At 36.3% G+C, this 27184-nt stretch overlaps 1 protein-coding gene across 1 annotated transcript in view; it reads right to left on the bottom strand.

Annotated features, from left to right (window-relative positions):
• THSD7A (thrombospondin type 1 domain containing 7A) overlaps positions 1 to 27184 on the bottom strand; it is a 428088-nt gene that overhangs the window by 23616 nt on the left and 377288 nt on the right. The window contains exons 14-22 of the mRNA XM_077856743.1: positions 20460 to 20638; positions 17747 to 17752; positions 15983 to 16116; positions 11084 to 11237; positions 9318 to 9462; positions 7830 to 7945; positions 4213 to 4330; positions 3825 to 3970; positions 3231 to 3405 (exon numbers count right to left, since the gene is read on the bottom strand). Coding sequence (XP_077712869.1) covers positions 3231 to 3405; positions 3825 to 3970; positions 4213 to 4330; positions 7830 to 7945; positions 9318 to 9462; positions 11084 to 11237; positions 15983 to 16116; positions 17747 to 17752; positions 20460 to 20638 — 1173 coding nt within the window. The remainder of the gene's footprint in view (positions 1 to 3230; positions 3406 to 3824; positions 3971 to 4212; positions 4331 to 7829; positions 7946 to 9317; positions 9463 to 11083; positions 11238 to 15982; positions 16117 to 17746; positions 17753 to 20459; positions 20639 to 27184) is intronic.

Below are 27184 nucleotides of genomic sequence, written 5' to 3'. Positions count from 1 at the left end.
TAGATACAAATCCATAGGGATTCTTATCATTTTAATTATTCTAGCCATACCACATACATAATTCATATTGCCTTATATTATGCTGGCTGTCTAATATTAGCACAAAGTTGCCTGGAGATCTGATTAATGAAAACATGTCTTGTGCTATAATTAAGAAATCTTGGTCAGACATGAATTACTGACTAACAGATATATGTATAATAATAAAATGAAGTGATTTCTGTAGACCTGTTTTATAGTATGTCGTTAATATTCAATGTCATCCTGAAGTGCAGAAAATTCTAGTAAATTTTAGAAGTGTTAAAAAGCTAGGAAGCATGTTTAAATACTTTTGGGTTACTCAGTTTTTAATTATGCAGGAGAAACTTAAAATTTTAAACAATCCTCTCAAGCTAAAGGTAATATAACTGTGCTTCAGTAATTGCAAGCTACATGGAGACAAAACACACCTTTTTTACTAGTAGGCTTTATCTCTGTGCTTATATCACTTGACATAGTGCATTTCACAACAGAACTCAATAAATAAATAGTTGTCTGTGAATTATATAATCCTTACTCCCAAAGAACCCAGTATCAGGCCTCAAAAATTTAATAACAGCAAATAAGAGTGAGGCATTAGCTTGTACTAAACATATTCTTATATGTTGACCATACAAACCATTGTAATAACAGACTATACTATGCCTGCAAAAAATAGGACAAGTGTATGAAATACGTGTTCCTATGTTAGTATTTTACTCTTTAAAGCCTAGTAGCTCCTATATTGCTAGCTTCCCAAACCCATTACTGGAGACAACTAGAGCAAGAGAGGAAGGGAGATGCATAGATGGTAATTCATGCAAGAAGAGCAGCTTCCTCCTGGATTTGTAATTATTTAATTAGAGTGGTGTGTTTGCCCAGTTTGATGGTCTTATGGGATCTTGCTTTCCTTTGGGTCATTTGGGACAGATTTCAATCTTGTATTTACTTATGTTACTTTAAGATTAAACTGTCTCTTCTGTTAGAAGTAAACTCAATTTGGATAGGGGATATTTGTCTCTCACTGTATCTCCAAAATTGAGCTCTGTGCCCAGCCCCCAATAACACTTGATAATAGTAGTCAAATGAATGGGTACTCGCACTGCAGGAAGTATAATGAAAAGAAGTAGGATAAATTCTACAGGAAAGTCGACCCTAATGCCTGGTAAGAATGCCAGTGCTGCTCTGTGTTGTGGATATCACAATAGTCCTATTAATGGCTTTGGAAGAGATAGGCCTTCCAACTTTTAGCTTTGATCCCTTTTCACCAACTATGCAGCCATTTAGCACATTGAAGCTCAAAGGTTCAGTCCTTGGCTCTTCCCAGAACCTTTATCTGCTGCCACAGCCTCAACCTCCTTTTGTTGTGAAGCAAAATGATTTTATTCAATTGAATTGGGTGTAAGATCTGGATTGAAATCCGGCCAGTTTGGGGGATAGGAAGTGGAAGGGGGGGGAAACTGCTGGATCAGGAATAGGTTATTATTAGTGGGTATGGCAATATCTAAGAAGCAACACTTAGCCTAGGTCTAGAAAGTAAGATTTTTAGAAAGATAGTTCTTTATCTGAAGTAGATGAAACTATCTGTATATACAAGACTGTTATTACAACTGAATATGCAGTGAGGAATGCTCTTAAAGTCTAGCACTTAGTTCAAAGTATCAGGTTGTTTTATCTACTGCTCTACTTAATTTTATTCAGTTCATCTTGATAAACTATAGAAACTGCCAATATTATCACCTCAAATAATTTACTAACTAAGCAATGAGCAAATTGATGAAAATGAATGAGCAACCCATATGTTCAGCTTTTTATAGTGTTTAGAGAATCCCATCAAAATAAACTTTTGAAAATATGTTCTCCATCTTTAAAATTTTATAAAACTATCCAAATAAAAAAGGTATGATTTATTTTTGCCTCCAAACAATATTTGTCTGCCAAATCATTATTTTGGTGAGGATCTTGTTTGAAATAACACATTCTTTAAAGAGATTGATATTTTTCTTATAGGCAAATTGGGAGATTAAAAACTTTCCCCTAAGGGTGAACTATAGGCAATTTACTTTTAGTCTTACTCTTTCCTGTTCTAATAATAAGCTGTTGCCCCTATCTTTCTCAAACCCTTAGGCTCATGCTTGACATTGAACTTATTTTTACCTTCTATCTGTCCTAAAGTTCTCTGCATCGAGCCCAAATTCCTTTTTTTTTTAAAGATTTTATTTATTTATTTATTCATGAGAGAAAGAGAGAGAGAAGGCAGAGACACAGGCAGAGGGGGAAGAAGGCTCCATACAGGGACCCCAATGTAGGACTCGATCCCAGGACTCCAAGATCACGCCCCAGGCCAAAGGCAGGCACTAAACCGCTGAGTCACCCAGGGAGCCCCAAACCCAAATTCCTAAATATTAGCTTATCACTGTTTACCAGTTATTTCTAAACTATTTTATATACAGTATTTGCTTTCCACATTTTACTTCATGAACCCCTTGTGTCCAACTTTGAGTTGGAATAATTTCTTTCAATATTTTCTTCCCTAATATTTTTTCTCACTCTTGAATGATGTTGCTGGGGATAGCATTTTCAGTTCACGGCTATTTTCCACCACACTTTGCATATATTCCATTGTATTCCATTGTCTTTGGGCTTTCATTGTAACCAAGAAGAATTCTATCATAATTCTACTTGTCTTCTAGTTGCACGTAATCTGCTTTTTTCTCATAATTCTTTACTACTTATTTCTCTACAGTTTATGTTTTAATACAATATATCTAGGTGTGGATTTGTTGTTGATTCTATTCAGGACCCAGAGTGAGCCTTCATTACAAGGACTTAAATATTTCTTTAGTCCTTATGTGCTTAGACCCTGCTTCTCTCTCTCTCGGAAATTCTAAATAGGTGCAAATTCTCTTTCATACTTTCCCACTCAAGCACAAGCCTATGGCCTTAACTGCCAACACCTGCAGGTGTTAAAACTCCAGGTAGGTGGGGATAAGCAGAGGCCACATGGGAGACCTAGATTTCACCCTTAGTTGGCAGCAACAAGGCAGTAGCCCCCTTTCATCGACACTATAGTGTCCAGTTATTGGCACAGACACTATTGAATGAGAAGACTTGCTGACATGCCTTTAACTTAGATTACAGATGCAACCCCTTCTCAACCCTCGTGCTGGTAAGAAATGACCAGACTATGAATTGTGTTTTGCTATTGTCACCTGGGCAAGGCTTGGTGCAGGTTTCCTCGAGAACCATTTTTTTATTACCATCTATTATGGGTTCAATGTCAGTACAGAATTCTTCATCCACCACTTTGTTGAAATCATCAGTTGACCCGTCACTCACTACACAAGAAATGTTCCTTGTTCTCGTCCCTTCGCCACACTGGGCATCCTGGAATGCAGGAAGAAATAACTAATTAGGAAAAGAAAAATAATTGATTAGTGAGCTCATCACTTACAGTTATCTCTGCACCACTGATTTTGATTTATGAGCAGTTAAAGAAGCATTTGTAACCCTATGGAAGAAGTCCTAGAGGACAGTGGCTATAAAGTATACAGTGAACAATTTATTTGTTTTCTAGCCAAAGACAGGCAAATAAATTTTCATTAAAATGAATCAGTCTCCAAATGATTTTGAAAACACAGGACAGGGACTGCTTGTTATCAAAACTAATTAAACAGTTACAAAATAGCAAGGCACCTAAAATCTTGAGGAGGAAACATGCTGTCAGCTCTGAAACATATTTCTGCAAACAAGTCCCTGCAGATAGTGAACACACATTTCTACACAACTTCTTGAGATTTGATTACCTGCACTTGGCATAGAGACCACTGGCCATATTGCCACTGATAACAGGGCTTCACTGGGCAAGGCTTGGACTGTTCCATCAGGGCAGGGCATGGCCGTCCATCACCTTGAAAGGGCTGGGTCACTGTGCGTCTTCGGATCATTTTCCCTTTAAGAGATACAAAGTGATGCAACTGTAGTGATTTATTTGTGCAAGCATCTATCTTGAGGGAAGGCATCACAGACCTTTTTGCTGAGGGGATCTGAGGAATGGGTAAGGCTCAGATGTTTTGAAAAGAAAGAACACTGATTCAACCTTTCTGAAGATTATGTGGTAAGACTTAAAGCAAGAGAGATTTTATTTTCTGTTCCTTGACTATCAGTCTAATATTAACTCAGGTACAAACAAACCTGTGAGGCCACATGTTTGAGAACATTCTGACCAAGGAGACCAGTCGGAAAGCTGGCAGTTGACGGGACATTCTACCATGCAGGATGTGTTCATCTGCCAGGTCTTCTCCAGGCCAAGCTGAAAGGAGAGAGGTAGATTTGTTCATTACTGACCTGGAAGCACGACACAGGGTGGCATTAGGAAGGGGAAAGGAAGGCAAAAAGCAAGATGCAGAGTAGAATAAAAAGGACAAATAGGAAGTGGTTCAACCCAGGAGAGAGGGAACAAATGGCACAGGATGAATGGAAGAGCCCATTTACTCAATGTAGTTGAACTTTTTCAATAAGGAATAAAAAAAAAGTAATTTTAGTCTCCAAATTGGTTGAATTTCCCTAAGCAAGGAGCAAATAGACGTAAGCATGATTACGTTCTAGAAGTTAAGAGCCAAAAATATCACCAATATATAGTTTTAGGATTGTATCTTTGGGATATTATTTATTTTTGTTTTTTTAAGATTTTATTTGAAAGTGAGAGAGAGTGTGCATGAGTGGGGCGGAGGGCAGAGGGAGAGGGAGAAACAGACTCCCCACTGAGCAGGGAGCCCAGCTGAACTCCATCCCAGGACCCTGAGATCATGACCTGAGCAGAAGGCAGATGCTTAACCGGCTGAGCCACCCAGGCACCCCTATTATTTATTTTTACATGTGCATGATGTTAAACTGAAAAGCAAAAGGTTTGAAGGACAAATCACCACTCAAAAACTAATATTATAATGTACTGAAATAATATAAAATATTAGTTGTCAGGTATGTTATCTTTTTCAAAAGGAAGTATGGGTCACTAGAATTTTTTGATTACAAATATTTTATATACATTTATTTTATACAAAGATTTTCTTTTCTTAAACTGATCTCAGCAGCTGTTTATAATTCACTGGTTTTGGTTAGCCTCTCATCAGATAGTAATACTGTGACATTTAATTGGCATTGAGTTGTTTACTTAATCCTTCTACCTTTAAAATATGAGATTTCAAATTTATCACAAACAGTTAAAAAGTCCAAGGTACAGAGTAACAGGAAAATAGAAATATTTAAGAGCATTGTTAGAAAAGTACAATTTGGGGGGGCAGGAATAATCCTTGGGAATTTTCAAGATCTTTTTAAAAATTTCCATATGAAAAAGAAGTTTATATTGTCTAATGGACATAGCAAAAGATGGCAAAAGAAAATTTTTCTGAAATCTTATGTTGTGATTCAAGTATAACTCTTGGTTCTAAGTTATCCACTGAGAGAGGATCAGGTCAATGAGTATATGCTACATACCTCTGCAGGTATTCCCATTATATTCTCCGCCAGAAATAAATGACAAAGTTGAGTATTTGATATAAAAATATTTACCGTATCACTTAATTGAAGTCTTATAAAGTCACTTAAAGTCATGGGAGGTTGCAGAAGGGAGTCTTAAGGTGGTTATAGGCTAAAAATGATGTGTAAAATTTAAGGTAGACAATAGTTTGGTGAAGAGAGGGTTTGAGTCACAGAATTAAGCTACTACTGATTTATTTCACTACAGAATTGAGGGATGTCTTTGTCTAGATCTTCTGGGAATTTAGTAGTGAGACATTTTAACCCTCTACTATTTTTTTCTTACATTTTTGTGTCCTTTTTCCCTCTGTCTCATGCTCTCTCATCTAAACATATGTGTCTAAGTAAATGAAAAAGAAATCTCTTCGGGGATCAAAGAACAGGAAAGGAGAAACCAATTACTAGGTATTGGGTGAATAAAGAAAAACATCAAAGAAAAAAATGCTATATAAATGCTAGATGGGTTTAACCCTAATTGTCCTCTTTGTTGGGTAGGAATGGCATTTTCCTTTTTGGCTGTTAGGGACGCAGCAAGAGTTAGCTACTGCTGTTGCGCTGAATGCAGGGTTTGCACATGTATTAGTAGGTAGGCAATCGATCCATTATTAAAAAAGATAGCCAGCTTTTCTCAGGGCTATGATTTAATACTACTGCATCCATGGGGATGGATAAAGTGGGATATGAGTTGTTTATTCCAATTCCTGCAGAGAAAGCACTATTCTCCTTAAAGACCGTGTTTACTAGAGTATTATGATTTGAAACCTTAATTGTCACCACAGTATTCAAACATTATGATATTAATGCATAAGAGTAAATTTATCTAGGCTTATGGATAATTGAAATATCTTAGGGTTTTATTCACATTTCATTTAAGAAATAAAGGACTCTATTTATACCTCTATCCTATAGTCATGTTTTTAAATTGGTTTTGTATGATTTGGGTTTAGCTTTCACAAAGCTCTCAGCTGTTCCTTGTATATTTCATTCTGATCCAAGAAGACATTTATATGTACATTTGCAAACAAGGCAATATATTAGTCAACTAGGAGTAGATCAAAGCTCTCCAGCCAATCTAGGACTATAATAATGTTCATTAATGCTAATGTTATTTTTATAATGGTTACATTACTTTGATGTTATTAGTTTCCAGACAAAATTAATTCAGGTATAAAATTTATAATTAAAGTAAGAATCCACTAAATTATAAGATGGTAGTGAGTGGAATTTATTAAGTAAACAACTTGTTTTCAGCACACTCGGGTGCTCCATTCCCATGGACAGATATAATGAAGTTGTTAGAGCCACATGATAACGATATGAAAAGGACTAAGATATTTCCATCTCGAGTTTTCTCAGGGATTGGAGCAATTTACCATCAGCTTATATAAGCTCCAGCATGTTTAGATAGAAGTTATGGTCATCATGTCTACTGGACCCTTATGAGGCCATAAGCTCCTCCCTATGTGTTCAATATCTAATGAGGCTCCTTTTTATCTTAGTTCATGTTTAACCCAGTGGGGCTGAGATGCAGGAGAAGTTAAAACCTGGCAGGAATGTGAATACCCTTTTAGTACTGAAGTCAGACAAAATAATTGCAATGTGAAGTGTAGATTCATGAACACTAAGAGAAGCCAACAACTATGTTTCCTCACATTTCATAAGGTCATACCTAGAAATGATCACATGACTTTTATAAGTTGGAGAATTAATAGTCACAATTTTCTCTCAAAGAGAATGATTCTTGCCTCAAAGATACAATGGCAGACTTCATTCCTTTGTTTGAATTTCAAGCTGTCTCTTATCCAGACCTGAATACTTAGACTCTCACAGCTGGATATTAGATCCTAATATCAAAATCTGCTACCAAACCACATGCGATCAATGTTTAGCAACAGAGAGAATAAATGATGGCTCTTGGCAGGTGTCCCAGGCAACACAAAATTCACATGGAATTACAAAAGATGATGAGTAGTCTGATTAAGATTTATTGCCTTTATTCACCTTGATTACTTATTGTTCCCCAAGCATTTCTTTCAAAATAGGCTAATTAGCATACCTTTAGGCTCTGAACAGAACAAAATACAGGAAATTATGTGTAGAAATCAGTAGTTGGACAGTGTTTCTTTTCAAGAGGGTGCTTAGCAGCCTCTGAGTAGTACAGAAAAACATCTGCTGGCAATGAGCTGCATTGAGCACAGGTCACTTGGCTCAGCATGAATTGAAATTATTAGGGAAGAATTTACTTGCAGAGATATAACACAGTATCCCCTCACCTCTTCACAATATTTCAGGTCAACCGACTTGCCATCGCTTCGAACACAATCCAACATCCTTGTTTTAATGCCGTTTCCACAAACTGCCTTCTCACTCAGCTGACACGTACTCCAGTCTGAAAGGAAGGGAGCCCATCAGAACAGAAGGCTACGTATGAAACAGATTTCAAATGAAACTCTGATGACCTGAATCCCATATTTAATTCACAACTGCTTTCTAAGCCCCACAATCAATCATCCCACATGCAGAGCATATGGGTCCTGGCTTTGAACATATCAAGAGTCAAATGGAATTGCTGGGGTTGCACATAACTACAGGGATTATTCTTGAAGGCAGATGTCTACTTGATAATCTTGACAGCTAGCTGTTTGGTGATACTGCGGAACTGACTTTGGCCTGCAGATCAAATGTCACTTAAAAACTTTCTTTCCTAATAAAAGTAGAAATTTAAATTTTAACATTTTTAATTTAGCAAAACAATCATAATTTTAACGGGTGGCACTTTAACCATGTAGTTATATTCAAATAAAACACTATTTCACTTACTGTCCATACTTAGAATGTTTTAAAATATACACTTATTTCAAAATCACTTTGGCCATATCTATTTAATTCTTTTATTTCATGTCTTTTGCAAAATAATTCATTCATCTTTCTTTCCAGAGTAGCTTAGCTTAGCATGTCCCAGAGAACTGTGACTTCTTTGTATCATCAAAAGAAATTGAAGAGAAAAACCTAAGGAAACAAAAAGCCAATCTGACTGCTGTGTGTTATTGTACAAGGCCTGGAGTTCACTTCAGTGTGAGAATTACTTGGGAAAAACTTCACAAGCAGCTTCAATGTTTCCCACATCATATAAACTAACACACCCTCTTCTTTCCTAGAGAATGTGCCTTGATGGTATGGGGATGAGGGTTATGGAAAAAATGGTTTATAATGTCTTTTTTTCTGAAAAAAAAAACACAAAAACAATACTCATCTTTTTTTCATCTGTACCTTTGATAATACAGAAATGTCTGTATCTTCTTCCTACATTTTTTTGTAGGTTAAGATTGCTGACATTTTCACATCAGACTAATCATGCTTAGAATTATTGTCCAGTATGTTATAGCTATTAAACATCTTCTAGAGAAGATGTTTATCTTTCAATAAACCTGATACTTCTGGGAAAGATATATCTTTTACTTGCACCTTCCCAAAGTGGGAGGATGTCTTATATAGGATCACTTAGACTATTCACACTCTACCTCACACTCTACCTTAAGCACTCAGTATTTGTGTGATATTTTCATTCTCCATATCTTGATGTTTATTAAAAATAGATAAATATCTCTGTCTTTAAATAAAGAGTGATCTCTGGGAAAGTAAGCAGCATGTCCAAAAGGGACATAGATGGAGATGAACAATACTTACAGGAATGCTACTGAGCTGAAAGACATGGGATTTGGCCTTTAGCTTGGTGATTGATGAGATGACTATGCACATACCTGTTACATTATAATCATAGTGGAAGCAGTTTTTGTTTAGGTTACAGGGTTCCTTCTCAACAGCATTAGGACAGGCTCTTCCTTCATCTGCAGGTTGTCTGATGGGATCAGCTGACCTTTGCCGGAAACTGCTTTGACTGCAAGGCTGACAAAGAATAATACAACTCCTCAGAAAGGTGAATACCTAGCCATACAAGAACTAGTATATTAGGGAGAGCGCTGGAGCAGGAGTAAGAGTGTCTAGGCCACTGACTAACTTGAAGGGTCTCATACACCTCAGTTTCCTCATCTATAAAATCATCGTGTCAGATGAGTTTCTGACGTCCCATCTAGCCATAAGATGCTTAAGAGTCTGTGTGTCAAATGCTAATAGATATATCATATCACATATATGCAAACACATACATATGATCATATTAATTATTGCAGATCACTAATATAGAATTAATAATCAATAAATTGCATACAGTTTCTGTACCTGAACAACTATTTTAAGGGGGAACATATTAGCTGTTGTAGACCACAAACACAGAAATGACAACCTATCTACCCATCATCTACCTATATATCTATCTAGTTTCTTGGACCTGGAAAACCATCTTAAGATTGACTTTCAATAACTAGCTTTTAGTGATCTTGGTTTTCCTAATGGGCACATATGCATGCACACGAACACAATTCAGCAGTTAAAAAAGACTAGCTTGCCTTTCTGCTACTGGCAGAGTCTCGTTCTGCAACCATCTGGTTTCTAAGAACAGGAACTCAGATCTGATGCTATAGAATTAGAGTAGAAAATCATTTGCGTGCCCTTGTGATACAGTTGATTCTTTGTTGCTATTTAACCTGTATCCAAGTCAACCAGCAGCCCTGTTTTGCTACTGCTCTATCAGTTGGCTGCTAATTAACACCTTTAATAATGTTAACGCGGAGATAGAAAATTCATTTCACCTTGAAAACATGCATCATAAATTCTTTGAGACTGTCTTATATTGTATTTTAGCAAATTAATTCCACATTAGATGTATTCTTCTTGTACATTTGATGCCATTTTGAATTGTGCCGCTGTACAACGGTGCCTGGGCCAAGCCAAATATCCTAAATTCTCAGCCACTTCTGTTTTAAATGACTCTTCCCAGGGTCCCGTGGAAGAACCCCTATGGGCTGTTGAAATCTAGAAGCTTTGTGTTATTTGAAACTCTCAGCTGGTTTTCCAGACCCACAGAGACACAGAGTCAGTCTGTGGAAAGAGATTCACTGACACACAGCTTTCTTCCTTCAAGTCCCTTTTTTTTTTGCCAGAATCTTTGGTGTTTTAGTGTCAATACTCCTGCTGCAGTACACCCACTGTGTGAAAGATTATTCCTACAATTTAAATAAAATGGATTGGGCAAAAAAGCAAGGGATGAAAATAACTCGACACCATTAAAGTACCTTTACTGGAGCTTCATTCTTTTTCCCTTTACCTGGAGGGGATCATTATCACCAGTGCAGTTTTTAACATCCTATGTACTTATACGCCAATTTGAAGGCATTTTCTGTAGGTCTAGGAGGATGGTGGAGAAGTGTGAAGTTGGCAAGTGGTTGAGCTGTTCCAGTGTGAGTCAAAACACTGCTGACTTTAAATGGCACAGTCACATGGAATGAGGTAGCGAAGAAAACACTCTCGCCTTGGTAACTAATTTAGTAATTATTATTTTTTAATAGCTCTAAAGCTTTAGTGGTAAAGAATTAAGTAAACACTATTGATAAATGGTTAATCATCTCACCAAAGTGCAGCGGGTCCATGGACTCCATTCAGATATCACACAATCCTCAGGGCATGGTAATTTGCACTCTCTAGAGCCCAGGGGCATCTCTTCTGGATCACAGAGGTAATCTTCTACATGGTCAGAAGGGCCATCTGCTGTGTTCTGCATGCATCTAAAAAAAACCATACCTATTCAGGAATGAAGGTTCCTGAAGGAACCAGGACAATTAGAACGATGGCCAACCCATAGGATAGGATGGCTCTAAAACATTGTTATGGGGTTGTGAGGTGGGAATGTTTGCATTTAATAAAATTCTCCAAACATGAAGACATAAAAGGATCTCTGCCTCCTATAAATACTGGCAGAGCTTCAGCATGATATAAAATGGACGATTGCTTGTATCATCATAATCTTTTAAAATTATAGCCACTGTATGGATTATAGTATGTCTTCCTCTGAAGGAAGAAGGTCTTTAAAAAATAAAAAGATTATTTATTTATTTTTCATGAGAAACACACAGAGAGAGGCAGAGACATAGGCAGAGGGAGAAGCAGGCTCCCTGCAGGAAGCCGACGTGGGACTCAATCTTGGGACTCTGAGATCACGCCCCGAGCCAAAGGTAGAGGCTCAACTGCTGAGGCACCCAGGTGTCCCAAAGAGGGCCTTTTATACTCGTGTATGATGCAGCAACTAATGAGGAATGGTCCACAGAGATTCACTGAGGGGCTTATTTTTGGAAATGGCAGATTCCATAGAGAAGGTAGATTCATAGATGATGGAAGATGAGGCACACTGAACTTTCCTAGAGGTTTCATGAAATATTTTCTAAAGTAATTGATGGAATTTATCAAGTTGTTTTGTCACTAAAAAGTAATATTAGCCTCCTATATGCTGATAACTTTAAAAGAAAGGCAGAAGCGAAAATACAATTATAGTAATAATAATAGCACAAATTCTCTAAATATGGTTGTTTGAATCTTTCATATATCTTGGCCTTTTTTTTTTGTTTTGTTTTGTTTTTTATCTTGGCCTTTTTTAATTGGTAGTTTTCTTCTTAACAGAACAGATTCAACCACCTTATATGTTTCTTTTGTAAGCAGTCATGGAAGTCTCGCTTACTTATCTCTTGGGGATCTAATTAACATGGTTAGTACCAGACTTCACTCTTAGCATAATTAATAATCTCTCAAGGCACTTTTCTAGTGGAAGGGAAAAACTTTATCCCTCATCTATAACTCAGAGAAGGTCAACCAAAGTAATGGGTTTGGGAAGAGAATGCATTGCTAGAGCTAAAAGCAGGCTTGAGTTCTTAAGCCTCTCAAACCCATTGCCATGTTTTAAACTCTAGGTTAAATTACATTATCAGTTAAACCTGGAATCTCACCATTCCCAAGGATTTACAATCAGTGGGGACTTTGCATCTTTATAAATCTCCTCTGCAGAAATACCTTTCTATACAGTGCTGCCCAATTTAAGAGAAATGTTGTTTTCCTATGGGATACATTTAATGACTGGAAAACTGTGCTGTTGCTCATGTCTTAATTGGGTTTGTAGTCTGAAAAAAAATACTTCTACGAAAACCCACTTCTGCACTTTTTGGTGTGGATGGATAAAAATAGGAAAGAGAGACCACAAAAATATGCAAAGGTAGGTATTTATTTGATTTCATTGCTAAAGAAAAAAATATAAATTTCTTTGGGAGACTTTCAGTTTCCCAGGAAAAAGTTCTCTCTTCAGTGGCATTTAAAAAATATTCTGTTGACGGCAACTTTGAGAGGATGTGGAGCAGCTTTGGGATGACATGGAACAAAATTTAATGCTCAAAAGATAAGTTTGTCACTAAGAAAAGATTGTATTCATGCTAGTTATTGACACAGGGTACAAGGATTAACTTGCAAAATTACCTATTGATCCAGAGTTAAAGACAGATGTTCAATACTCTATTAAGTAGTTATGTACATAAAACTACATTTTCACAGGCTTTTCTCCTTTAATTTTTTATTACATAGCTAATTCATTCAGCTTAGGAAAATCAGAAGAAACAAACAAAAACAAAAAATCACTCAGAGAAAACCACTCTTTAAAGACTATTCTATTTAAGCATATATTTCATTTCATAAAATAGAGCAAATTTTATCTACTATTTGTACCATTTAAAAAAACAATAATATGAACATCTTTTCCTGTCACCAACTATTTTCCTAAGATATAATTCTTTTTTTAAGAATGATTTACTTGGGCAGCCCGGGTGGCTCAGCAGTTTAGTGCCGCCTTCTGCCCAGGGCAGGCGTAATCCTGGAGACCCGGGATTGAGTCCCACGTCTGGCTCCCTGCATAGAGTCTGCTTCTCCCTCTGCCTGTGTCTGCCTCTCTCTCTCTCTCTCTCTCTAATAGATAAATAAAATCTTTAAAAAATGATTTACTTATTTGAGGGGGGAGGGATAGAGGGAAGAGAGAACTCAAGCCAACTCTTCTCCTTGCTCAGCAACTCAGGGGCTTAATCTCATGAGCCTGAAATCAGGACAGGAGCCCAAACCAGGAGTCAGGTGCCTAACCAACTGTGCAACCCAGGTGCCCCAACAAAGGTATAATTTTTAATGACTATATTTGAATGTCATCACTTCAATATGCCACGATTGTTAAAAATGTCCTTATTGTTGATATTCAAATTATTTATGTTTTATTTACTTTATTTGGTATTAGTTTTTAAAATCACTCTAGAATACAGAATCAAGATTCACATCAGGTTTTCAGCACAAAGGAAAGCACTAAAGCACTTTAAGTTCATTTGGTTTCCTCCAAATTCTTGGCCTTTCTCCTTTCCACAGGACAAGGAATTATGCTGTGAGAAAAATTGAACTGTATTAGAAATACATAGTTCAGAACCAAGCTGGAGGCAAAGAGCAGGGCCTGAGGCCCGTCATAGGTATGACAGTAAAGGGGTACATTGTCTGCAGAGAATTTAAAAGCAACAATAAAGATAATCAAATCCCTTGCTCTTTATTACCTGTTTTTTATTATCACCATGTGCTAGAAATTCTAAAAAAAAAAAAAAAAATGTCTGTGAAAAATATCCCTTCCCACCAGGAAAAATCACTTCTGCCACCAGCCTTTGATATGTCATATCATCCTAAAAGAAAAAGAATGACACTGGATAAATTGGTACTTGCTCTCTTATAGACTCTTCTATCCTGAAATGTCACATAATGCTTGCATATAAGCAAGACATTTTGACCTTAATTAGCAGAGGATAAGGTTAGAGAGGTTTACTACTCAATCAGTAACAAATAGAAACATTATTACATGATCAGAGATCACAATCAATACTGACCTTCCCTTTTCTCTATTGACATTAAAGATGTTTACTGAGAAAATGAATAGATCTCAAAAGTTACTTTGCTTAAGATGTATTTGGAAATGTTGAGAGTATTATTTATAAAGCAAAAAAAAAAAGCATGTACACAGATCATTGAAGAGAAAATTGAAAGAAACAGTATTATAATTTTTCTTACTAATGAAAAACCCAACTTGATCAAAATATTTTTATAAGGAAAATATTTTTAAATTTGGAGGAGAAATTTTGAATTTGCAAGGGAATGGTGGAAAATGGAATCTCTGTCTTTTCCCTATGTTTCCCTATCAACTTGTTACCTTCTAATTGCTCATCTACCTTTATTAAGTTCCTCAGAAAAATAGCTTAAGAGTTCAGAGGGCTTGTGAAAAAAGAAACATTATTTTTATTGGAAGCAAATTATACAGTGTGCCAAAGTTTTACGATATAAATGTTAATTCACTCAACTTTTCTATTGGGAAACATAAATCTTAAATTCATGAAAAGTTAGGTCATGAGTAGCAGTGGGCTTGTCCACTAGATGAGTGGTCAAATTCTGTATGTTTTTACACTTGTCTTTACTGTGTATCACTCGGCAGGGTTAGAAGAAACTGGTATAAAGAGTGACAACTCTGTCACTTTACTAGATGAGTGTTCTTGGTAAATTACTCAGTACTTCTGAATCTACTCCACAAAGTAGAGATAATAAAACTCATAGACTTGTTTTGTAGGGTTCCAGAGCCCTTAAGAGTCATATGCAGATACTGGAGGGAAAATTTAATGAATATCAAAATTGTATTAGGTGTTAGGAAATTTCTATAAATATGACAAGGTCTCTGGAGAAAATTATAGAGTTTAATAAAAACAACAGATGGTAAATGGATCTTTTCAAAACAATGAGGGGGAAGTGGGGTACTGTACAGCAACACCACTCAACAGAACTTTCTGTGATGATGGAAATGCTCTATAGTTCTGCTGTCTGACAGCATAGCTATTAGCCTCCTCAGCTATTGAGCACTTTAAATATGTCCAGAGTGGCTGAGGAAACATATTTTCAATTTAATTTAATTTAATTTTAACCAGTTTAAACTTAAAGTGAAATAGCCCCCACGTGGCTGGTGGTTGCCTCCTAGGTGGCATGGTCATAGAACAAATGAGCAGCACTTAGTATTAGGAAGGCTTCCTGGAGGAGGTGGGAATATTCAAAAGTTAGCCATTTGGATGACACAAAGGAGCAAGGGTTTATCACAGATTATCACTAAAAAGCAGACAGAAATCTTTTTGGCTTTTAAGAACAAAGTTTTTGGGGTTGGAAAAATTTGCATTCATTCAGCTTGCATTCACGATGAGTATCCTTCTCTTCAGGAGGACCTTCAAGTGAGGCTTCCTGTCAGGAGGCCCAGTGTGACAACTTGCTGCTTGAAGCAGATGCCCTTAGAATATTCCATGAACACAGATTCCCTGGAAATAAAACTAAAGAGAGTTTAATGCAGGAGACCAGGGAGGAGTGAGAGCCCCACGCTGGCCTACATGAGGCTGGGAGGTGGTAGTGTGTTCTGTTTCTGCACAATGAGGCTCACTCTTACCTCACTTTTCGGGTTTGCACACCCTCTCCACAGTTATCTCGCATGTTGACAAAGGTCACTTTGCAGATGCTCCATGGCTCTGTGACCCATATGTACTGGTTGCAGTCGCTGTGGCAAGGGACAACCTCATACACCTGAAACACACACAGTTTTCTGGGATTTCTCCTCAGGGAACCCGCTGAGAGTGGGCAGGAGCACGGAACATCACAACAAACATTGTATTCTTGTTGCACTATTTTCACTCCTCTCCTTTATTGTTCTTCTAAGATGGGAATATAGAAACTCTCTTGAGAGTTCTAGAAGTAAAAGGCTAGCTGTGTCGTAGTCCCTTGATCCTATATTACATGACAGTGGTACATCTGACCCAATGGAGCACATGGGACATATTGGGTATGTTCCTGTACTGATCCTCACCACGCAGTGCTGATTTCATGGGCCATCTGTCTTGTTCACGGTGTTGTGTGTCTTCAATACTTAGGCCAGAGTGCTCGTATGTTAGGCCTTCTATAGAGATTTGTTGGATAGATGAATGAATAAATGAATTAATGAATTAAATGAGCATATAAAAGTAACTGTTTTCAAAGAAATATAACTTGGCCTGTTTTCCAAGTGAATGTATAGAGCAATAAGAATTTGTATATTTTTTGCATTCCATATGTAAAACTAAATTAGATGATAACAAGAAACAAAACCATTTAAAAAGTAACCTTCAATCATTTAGGGCTTGGAAGCAAGGTCTGAAATCGGCCTCATATTACACAGCTACAGCTCAAAGCAGGGAGCGTCACATGACACAAAGCAAACTGTCTGTGCTTTGGTGACCATAAAGGCTGAAAGTCTCACATTTAGACTGGTATGTTTGGTTTCAGGATTTTAGAACAATGAACCAATTACTCTTTTTCTCAATGAGAAGAATGACTAAATCGAGGGAATAAAATAAACCGTAATCCACTGCAACACAGCTGAGTCAACCATTAAAGAAAAATGTCTTTTAAAATAATTTCAAAATCTAGGGTAATTCAACTCTATTTCCTATTTCACACAACACACACACACTAGTGTATGTATATTTTACGTAACTAATTCCAGAAACTATAGATATAAATAGCCCTTTGGTGCTATTCTTTTGTGCAAATTTTAGTGAATGAATAAAGCTGAGCTATTGCAAGTAAGAATAAAGAATATACAGTGCTGGAATAGGAATCCATCATTGTTATACAGGGTCACCTTCACATGGGGTACTGTATTAAAATAGGACTAAATACTACCGAGTAAAACATGACCCTACAATTTGTGAGGAAGGGAAACATTGAAGGAGAAATGCATTTCTCCTAATCTTTTGATGGCGCTCATGTGAATCTCCTCCACTGGACTGAATACCAACCAGTTCAGAGCGACTTCCTGCCACCGGCCCTCAGCCCACCTGTGCCTTTCCCTTTCCCTCTGAGAAGCATGACAGCATTAACAAGAGGTGTCACTGCCTTGTCAGGGCTGGTGAAGTGAAGCTTGTTCCCCCCACCCCGGAACCTCAGCCCTGATAATAAAGTGAGAAAACACAGGTGGCATGCTGGGCCAGGGGGACGGTGGATGGGGGGCGGGGGGGAGGAACAGCTGCAGAACAAAAATTTTATAGAAAATATGATATTTTCTCCCTGTAAAAGATAAAAGACAATAGCAGGAAGTGAAATACATTCTCTGGAGTCGGGAGAAAAAAGGAAAACAAGTAGTAGCCTACCAGGAACCAGGGGGTGTAGGAATTCTTACCTGTGCCTGGGGTGGCATTCAGCAGGATTGAAGAAAAGGGAGAGGAAAAAGATAAGGAAAAAGTGTCAGTATGCTGAATGAAAACATTCATATTCTACATTTAAAATATCATTTCATCCACATATAAAAGTCTATTTTTCTTTTTTGGGGGGGTAAATTATTAGAATATCTTTATTAAGCCTTGGGAGAGAAAAAGCAACTCCTTATTATTGTTTAAAGTTGAAATACATAAATGAGTATTGCAAACTTCATGGTCAAGGAAAAGATTAGATGGGCAGGATGAAGAAATCTTAAGACACTGAGTAGTCCTCAAAATACATACCATATGTATGTATGACTGATGAATGATGGGGGGAACTGATGAATGATGGCAACTACTCTGTGATGCAAATTGTGAGTGAAATCTATCCATAGACTGCTTGATTAATCTATTGATTTTAATCAATCCATCCATCTACATTTCTTGGGAAATGAGAATTTGCTTCCTCAGTTAGAAAATGGTACCTCAAAACCATTTTCAAGTCAATGGACCTCTGATTTTTTTATTGAGGAATGTATAATTGTAGTAAAAAATCCATGTGATTTGCAATTTTCAAAGTTAACACAAACCTTTGCATATTCTTTACTTTCCTAATATTTTGGTGATAAAATCCTAGGAATTTCTATTTTTAAATGTAGAACATTTGTACTCAGATAGTAGGAATCTATTACTTCTCATTTTAGCTTTAATTTTTAGTTGTTAATGCCTTGATATGTCACCAGTAAGCTGATTAACAAGTACCTGAATGTCTCCATCAAACTCTGTATTAAATTTTATCAGAGCTGGAGAGTGACAGAAAAATGGCTTAGGTAGAAGACTTTTCATAGCAAAGAAAACTTGGCAGAAGGTCCTGAACCTTTGAAAATTCACTAGTAAAAACAATGCTGAGGCAAACACAGCTCATTTTAATTGAGAGGTTGACTGGCTGTACACACACACACACACACACACACACACACCCTGAACATTTCTGTAGAATTTCTCTTTATTAGGGCAATGGATGAGAATTTATTACAATTCAAATTTACCAATGGAACTTTAAAATTTCAAAACTTGTAGAAAAATATTTACATTTTAAACCTTGCATTTCAGTTATTTTGTTTCTTTTGGGTTATGTTAACCGAAATTTCTTGTTTGCAAGTATTCACTCTGGCAGGAAAACTCATTCACCAGTAGATGGCAGCAGTGTAGTGTACTAGTCACCAATGGCTGACCTTAAGGGCATATTCAGCAACTTCACTCAGGGGGAAAAAAAATCAAGCTTTTTTTCAGAGAAGTACTTCCTATGGCATTTAATTCTCCACTTTCTTTGTCCTTAATTTCTTTATTCAAAATGTATTTTGATTTTCTCTAGACTGTCCCTTTATTTTACTTTATTATTTTTGAAGATCTAATTGGCTTTCTCATGAGATTCACAAATTGGATAGCCTTCCATTTAGCAGGTAGAGGGGAACATCCTACAGTTTATCTTTATTATCATTAACAATTTAAGTTAATTTGGGAAGTAAAGTATGTGTACTGGTAGGCAGTGTGTTTGGAGATTAAAGTGAGTTTATGTATGCCTGAAACTTATCTACATATTTAAGGTTGGTTTATATATATATGACTTGGTTCATTTGATTGTAACAATATAAATACATATCTTAACATCTACAAATACAATATTAAATTTATTCTTTGTTAGTTCACATATAGGTCAATCATGATAATAATTGTCTATATTTTATATTACATTTAAATTAGTCATAATTCCCTCTATTAGTCTTTTCATTTTATATCTCCAATAGGGCACAAGTAACGACTATTAACTGCAGCTAATGAAGTGAGGATACAAAAATAAAATAAAGTTCCAAATAAAATTCAAAAGGTCAAAGACTAAATTGGTATATAGTGTTGGTACACTGACTTTGAGGTCATCTTTATTTTTCTTTTTTCTTAACTTATTTTATATCAAGCAAATTTAAATGAACATTCAATATATATTTCCTAGTTTTATTTTTTTAGAGAGGGGGAGAGTGTGAAGGGGCAGAGGGAGAGGGAGAGAGAGAATCTTAAGCAGGCTCCACACTCAGCGTGGAGCCCAACGAGGGGCTCCATGTTACTACCTACCCTGAGATCATGACCTAAGTTGAAATTAAGAGTTGGACACTCAACCAACTGAGCCATCCAGGAAGTACCCCTCCACCTTTATTATTTCAAGAAGGAAAGATAGAGGGATGGGAGAGGGAGGGAGAGAGTGAGAGTGTGTGTGTGAGAGAGAGAGATTTCCTAGTTTCAGACCCAAATCCAAATGCTTTCTTTCATTTTAATTTAAGTAGTTGGTAATTGAGATATCTTTTCTGAGAGTCTAGGGGAACTATAATAATGAGACAATCTTGCTCTTAGCACACAGCTAGATACAATTTTATGACATTATTTTAAAGGTAGGTGTCATTTTAATTTCCACTTAATTATATTCATATGCATGTACATGCAAGGTACTAAATCTCCTAATGCAAAGATAATATATCTGATTTGGGATTTTAACAACATACCTCTATTTACTCAGGCATTCTAAGGATTAAATGGGTTAAATGTCTTACTCAGGGTTATTATTTATTCTCCATTTTGGAGAAAAAAATAGATCACGTGAATCTAAATAATACGTTAATTAAAATCAGTGGTAGAGAATACCTGGTTGACATGGTCCAGCTTGGGGCAAGGCCTCCCTCCATTATATGGTTTCTCACGCAACCATTTAGACCGAACCTTCACACCACTTCCACAGGACTTACTGCAGCGAGACCAGTTGGACCACTCACTGAGCTTGCAATCGGAAGGACAAGGGATGATGCAGGCCTCTTCAATGTAACCTGCATGGAAAAAAAATCAGATGAGAGCCATCTTCTCCACATGTCACTTGCCCACTACCACCCACCATTCTAGCTCACTTAGAAGGTCCAAGTTTGACTTGACAGCAACATGCAAATGCAAAGATGTCTGCGTTGTTAGAGACTGAAATTCTGCAGGAAAATGACACATACATACAGCGACTCTGTTAAAATAACAGCTGAGCAGCTGCCATATGATCTGCTTAGGATTCATGCTCACCATATTTCAGCATTTCTGACTTTCTGACAGCTCGTGTTTAATTGACAATAACCTGTCTGCTGCTATATCGTTCTCATGCTGTCAGAATGATACATTAAAAAAATTATAACAGTTTTCTGTAAAATTCTGTCTGTTAATGTCACACAAGTCCAAGTGTTTGAGTCCATGCAAAGTTCTTCCTCAAGAAGAAAGACAGACCCTCTCAATCAACATCCAAAAGGAACCATTTAACTTAGCACCTTATGTTTCCCCTTCTTTGCAAATCAGATCTGGAGAAGAAAAATGAAGGATGTTAAATAAATAATGTCTCATAATTTTCAGTGCTGTCAATTTAAAAAACAATTTCACATCTTATATTCATTTGATTCTCTTGAAAATCTTATAAATGTATTGGATACGTATTGATATACTATTGGACAGATAGGAAAACAAATGCAGAAAGATAATTGACAAGTGGAGGATCACACAGTAAAAGATGGGGTCTAGTCCAGCACTCATTTCATCAAATCACACAGCCAATTAACTTAATAGTCTACAGATGTGATTTGAGAAATGGGTGCATTTTCCTGGAACAGTCCCTTATTACCAAGTTGGCATTTCAAACATCAATTTATCACTTGTATATACTCTCCAGGCAAATACGTGGAAAAGCTAAATTTCCTACGGTCAAGAGTCAAAAGCATAGTTGTTCTGTGTAATACTCTGATATGCAGAGGGTTTGTTCTTATACCATTTTACATCAGCCATCAAGGATTCAATTTTGAAAATGATAATATAGACAACTTGTACTAGGGGACTCTAGGTAGATTACAATTTTGTTATTGAAATATAATTTATATACGATAAAAATCAGCTCATGACTCAGTTTTTAATACATTCACCAAGTCGTACAACCATCACCATTATCTAATTTTAGAACATTTCCATTGCCACATAAAGAAACCCTCTAGCCATTAGCAGAGGGTTATCAGTTAGCAGAGGGTTATCATTTTCTCCTCCCCCATTACCTGGCAACCACTCATCCACTTTCTGTCCCTGAGAATGCACCTATTCTGGACATTTCCTAAAATGAAATCAAACATTATGTGGCTTTTCTCAATTGGCTTATTTTACTTAGTATAATGTTTTCAGGATTCATCTTTGTGAGGGTTCAAGCATGTGTTAGTACTTCATTCCTTTTTATGACTGAATAGTGTTCCATTGAATGGACAGATCATATTTTGTTTATCCACTCATAAGTGTATGGGTATTTTAGTTTCCCTATTTTGTATATTATGAATAATGCTGCTGTGAACATTTGTGTATAGGTTTCTGTGTGGACATGCTTTTAATTTTCATGGGCATATATCTAGGAGTGGAATTGCTGGGTCATATGATAACTATATTTAACTTTTTGAGGAAGTGCCAAACTGTTTTCCAAAGCACATCACTTTACACCACCATTAGCAAGGTATAACTGTCCTAATTTCTACATTTGTCAAAACATGTCTTTTTTATTTTAGTATTCTTTGAAGAACAAAAGTTGTAACTGTCAATGAGCCCAATTTACCTATTTTTTTTTTCTTTGGGAGCTTGGGCTCTGATGTCACATCTAGGAAACCATTACCCAATCTGAGGTAATTCAGATTTGCACCTATGATTTCTTCTAGGGATTTTACAGTTTTAACTCTCACATTCAGGTATGTGATTCACTTAATATTTGTATATGGTAAAAGTTGTAAGGGGGTCCAACTTCATTCATTTGTATGTGATTATCAAGTTATACCAGGCCCATTTGTTGAAAATACTATTTTTTATACATTGAATTATTTTGCTGAAACTCAGTTGACCACAAATGTAAAAGTTAATATCTGGATTCTAAATGTCATTCCATTGATCGTTATGCCAATACCACACCATCTTGAGTACTGTAACTTTGTAGTAAGGTTTGAAGTCAGGATGCGTGAGTCCTACTTTGTTCTTATTTTTCAAGATAATTTTAGCTTTTTTGGGTCCCTTGCATTTCCATATGCAAAATCTAAGGTAATTTTAGAATCAGCTTGTCAATTTTCACTCAGAATGGCAGCTAGGATTTTGATAGGAATTGTGTTGAAGAACTCGATCAATTTGCCACCTTAACAATTCAGATACATGGGAATACTTTCCATTTATTTAGGTCTGTAATTTCTTTCAATGTAGTTTTTGTGGATACATCTTGAACTTCTTTTGTTAAATTTATTCCTAAGGATTTCATTCTTTTTATTGTAGGCAGATTCATAAGAGAATCAGCAAACACTGATTTATTTTATTATTGTGAAACAAGACCACCTAAAAACCAATATGACAAATTTAACCTATAAGCTTGTGACCAAAATATTCTGTTAAGAAGTGTTAAAAAGCTAGCCAGTTATTACACAATATTTCCTAGCCTTGCCTTTTCATAAATTACCTAGAACACATGCTAAAAGTACAGGTTTCCAGCAACCCCAAACATCATGATACAGTTCACTTGGGATAGGGTCTCACTTTTGGAAATTTAATATATTGCGTTTATTCAGCAGTCCCTCTTTCTTTATTGAAATTATTTTTTCAAGGTAATTTTGGATTCACATATAATTGTAAGAAATAATGGAGAGGTCCACTGTCTACTTACCCCAGTTTCTTACAATAGTCAACTACAGTATAATTTCAATCAAGATACTGAGATTGATATAATCTACTGAGTTTATTCAGGTTTCACCAGTCAAACATGTACTCATTTATGCATGGATAAGTGTGTAAAACAGAAATTAGGGAATGCTATCATAAGACACAGGCAGAACCAGTAGAATCTGGATGAGAAGTAGATTTATAGCTTATCTTTATATATATTATCTCCTGTGTTTCTGCCAAAGATACACATCAGCTGTTTTAGTCTCCATACACAAAAGTGCATCTTTTGTGCAATTTCATAAGTATGAAGTTCATTGAATACACACATGAACACAGAGCCCTCTTTTGTTCCCCCTTCCTATCACTATCCCTTCCCATATGTGCAACCACTATCCTGATTTCTCACAATGCAGAACTGTTGTACTTTTAAAAAACTTCATGTAAATGGAATCATACAGTGTTTACTCATGTGTGCAAGCTTTCGTTCATTCTAAAATGTGGTGTGAGATTCATCCATATTGTTGCATGCTGTTGAAGACCATTCTAATTAACATATAGAATTCTGTGGTATAAATATATTATGGCTTATTTTTTCATCTTTATTTGTTTATGATGAATTGTGTATATTTTCCAATGCGGAGCTATTGCTAACAATATTGCTATGAACATTCTAGAATATGCCTTTTGGTGAACATATGTATGCACTTTTGCTGGGAGTATTCCTAGGAGTAAATTTGATGCATCAGAAGATATGCATATTATATTATCTAATTCTAAGTAAAGTATATAAAAAGTTGGTTTTTAAAAGACTTTATTTATTTATTTGAGAGAGTGAGAGCACAAGTAAGGATGAGGAGCAGAGGGAGAAGGAGAGACAGACTCCACACCGAACATGGAGCCTGATATGGCACTCGATCTTACTACCCTGAGATCATGACCTGAACCGAAATTGAGAGTCAGATGCTTCACCAACTGAGCCACTCAAGTAACCCTGTTGTTTTTATTAAAGATAGGATTGCAAATTTGGCATGAAGAGCAGGATGCAATGAAAGAATTTTTAGAAGTGTATAAAATAGTCTCAGGTAACCAAGAGGGCAGAGGTGGGTCTTTGTCAGTTGTGGAACACTGAAGATAGAAAAGAGATGTCCATGCTAAGTTTTGAATGTACTTCTGGCATTTAGAAGGCTTCTGGGCTATTGATAATGATGTAGAGAAAAGTTCAAAGGACTGAGGTACCTTATGGCAGTGTTTACCAAAATTTTGAAAAGCATAACTTCTTCAAATACACGGTAGAGTCTACTTACATCTTATACTTTGACTTTATTATGGTTTGAGGTGGGAAAACAAGCCCATCTCACTATTTTGAGCTGAAACAAATTTCAAATCCCATTTTCTTTTCATACAGTAGTTTAGAAAATGAATTTATCTAAACCAGTAGGATATTTAAAAATGTAACCCTTGAAAAGGTCAGTAATAATTCATTTTGTATTTCAAAGTAATAGTTTATGAAACTGAATCAAGCTGTAGAAATGTCTAAAGTCAACGGCATTTCAAATCAATGGCATTCTGTGGCCAAACTACTTAATGCTTGCAAAAAAGTATATATATTTTAAACATCCCAATTATTTCCAAATGTTATCAATAGCTTTGGCAAAGGACACTAGTATTTCAGAGGTAATTATTTTACTATTTTATTTTTTAAGGTTTTTATTTAAATTCCAGTTCATTAACATACAGTGTAATTCAAGTGTACGATATAGTGATTCAACACTTCCATACATCACCCAGTACTCATCACAACTAGTGTACTCCTTGAGCCCAATCACCTATTTAACCAGTCCCCCCACAAACCTCTCCTCTGGTAGAACAAACCATCAGTTTGTTCTCTATAGTTAAAGGTCTGTTTCTTGGTTTGCTTCTCTCTCTCTTTCTCTCTTTTATCCCATCATTCATTTGTTTCATTTCTTAAATTTTAAATGTGATTGAAATCATATGACATTTGTCTTTCTCTGCCTGACTTATTTCATTTAGCATAATCCTCTCTAGCTCCATCCAGGCCTTTGCAAGATCTCATTTCTTTTTCATAGCTGAGTAATATACCCGTGCGTGCATGTGCATGTGTGTGTGTGGTTGTGTGTAAACTACATCTTTTTTTATCCATTCATCAGTCAGTGGATACTTGGGAGGTTTCCATAATATGGCTATTGTGAATAATGTTGCTATAAACACTGAGGTGCATATGTCCCTTTGATTTTTGTATTCCTTGGGTAAATACCTAGTGGTACAATTGCTGGATTGCAGGATAGTTCTATTTTTAAGTTTTTGAGGAATCTCCATACTATTTTTCAAAGTGGTTGCACCAGTTTGCATTCCCATCAACTGGGCAAGAGGGTTCCTTTTTTCTCTACATCCTCGCCAACACTTGTTGCTTGTGTTATTGATTTTAGCAATTCTGACAGGTATGAGGTGAGATCTCACTGTAATTTTGATTTGTATTTCCCTGATGATCATTGATACTGAGCATCTTTTCATATGTCTATTGGCCACCTTTATGTATGTCTCCTTTTGAAAAATGTCTATTTATGTCTTCTGCCCACTTTTTTTTTGCGGGGGGAGGGGGTTGAGAGGAAAGGGGAGAAGGAGAGAGAGAATTCCAAGCAGGCTCCACACCTAGCACAGATCCCAATGTGGAGCCTGATCCCATAACTCTAAGACCACGACCCTAGCTGAAATCCAACCAACTGAGACACCCAGGCATCCCTCTCCTGCCCACTTTTTAATTGGATTATTGTTTTTTAGGGGGTGTTGACTTTTATAAGTTCTTTATATATTTTGGACTTTAATCCTTTATCACTTATGTCATTTGCAAATATTTTCTTCCATTCCATAGATTACCTTTTAGTTTTGTTGTTTCCTTCACTGTGCAGAAGCTTTTTATTTTGATGTAGTCCCAATAGTTCATTTTTGCTTTTGTTTCCTTTGCCTTATGAGACCTATCTAGAAAGAAGCTGCTATGGCTGGTGTCAAAGAGGTTACTGTCTGTGCCCTCCTCTAAGATTTTTATGGTTTCAGGTCTTACATTTAGGTCTTTAACCCACTTTGAATTTGTTTTGTGTATAGTGTAAGAAAATAGTCCAGTTTCATTCTTTTGCATGTTGCTGTCCAGATTTCCCAACACCATTTGCTGAAGAGACTTTTTCTCATTGCATATTCTTTCCTGTTTTATGGAAGATTAGTTGACCATATATTTGTGGTTCATTTCTGAGTTTTCTGTTCTGTTCTATTGAACTATGTGCCTATTTTTGTGTCAGTACCACACTGTTTTGATCACTAGAGCTGTGCAATATAACTTGAAGTCCGGAATTGTGATGTCTCCAGCTTTGCTCTTCTTTTTCAAGGTTGCTTTGGCTATTCAGGGTCTTTTATGGTCCCATACAAATTTTAAGATTATTTGTTATAGTTCTGTGAAAAATACTATTCATATTTTGTTAGGCATTGCATTAAACGTGTAGACTGCTTTGGAAAGTATAGACATTTTCATAATATTTGTTCCTCCAATCCATAAGTAGGGAACATCTTTCCGTTTCTTTGTGTCATCTTCAATTTCCTTCACTAGAGTTTTATAGTATTCAGGGTATATGTCTTTTGCCTCTTTGGTTAGGTTTATTCCTAGGTAT

The sequence above is a fragment of the Canis aureus genome, chromosome 18, assembly GCF_053574225.1.
Source record: "Canis aureus isolate CA01 chromosome 18, VMU_Caureus_v.1.0, whole genome shotgun sequence".
NCBI lineage: Eukaryota > Metazoa > Chordata > Mammalia > Carnivora > Canidae > Canis > Canis aureus.
This window is presented reverse-complemented; position numbering and strand designations above follow the sequence as displayed.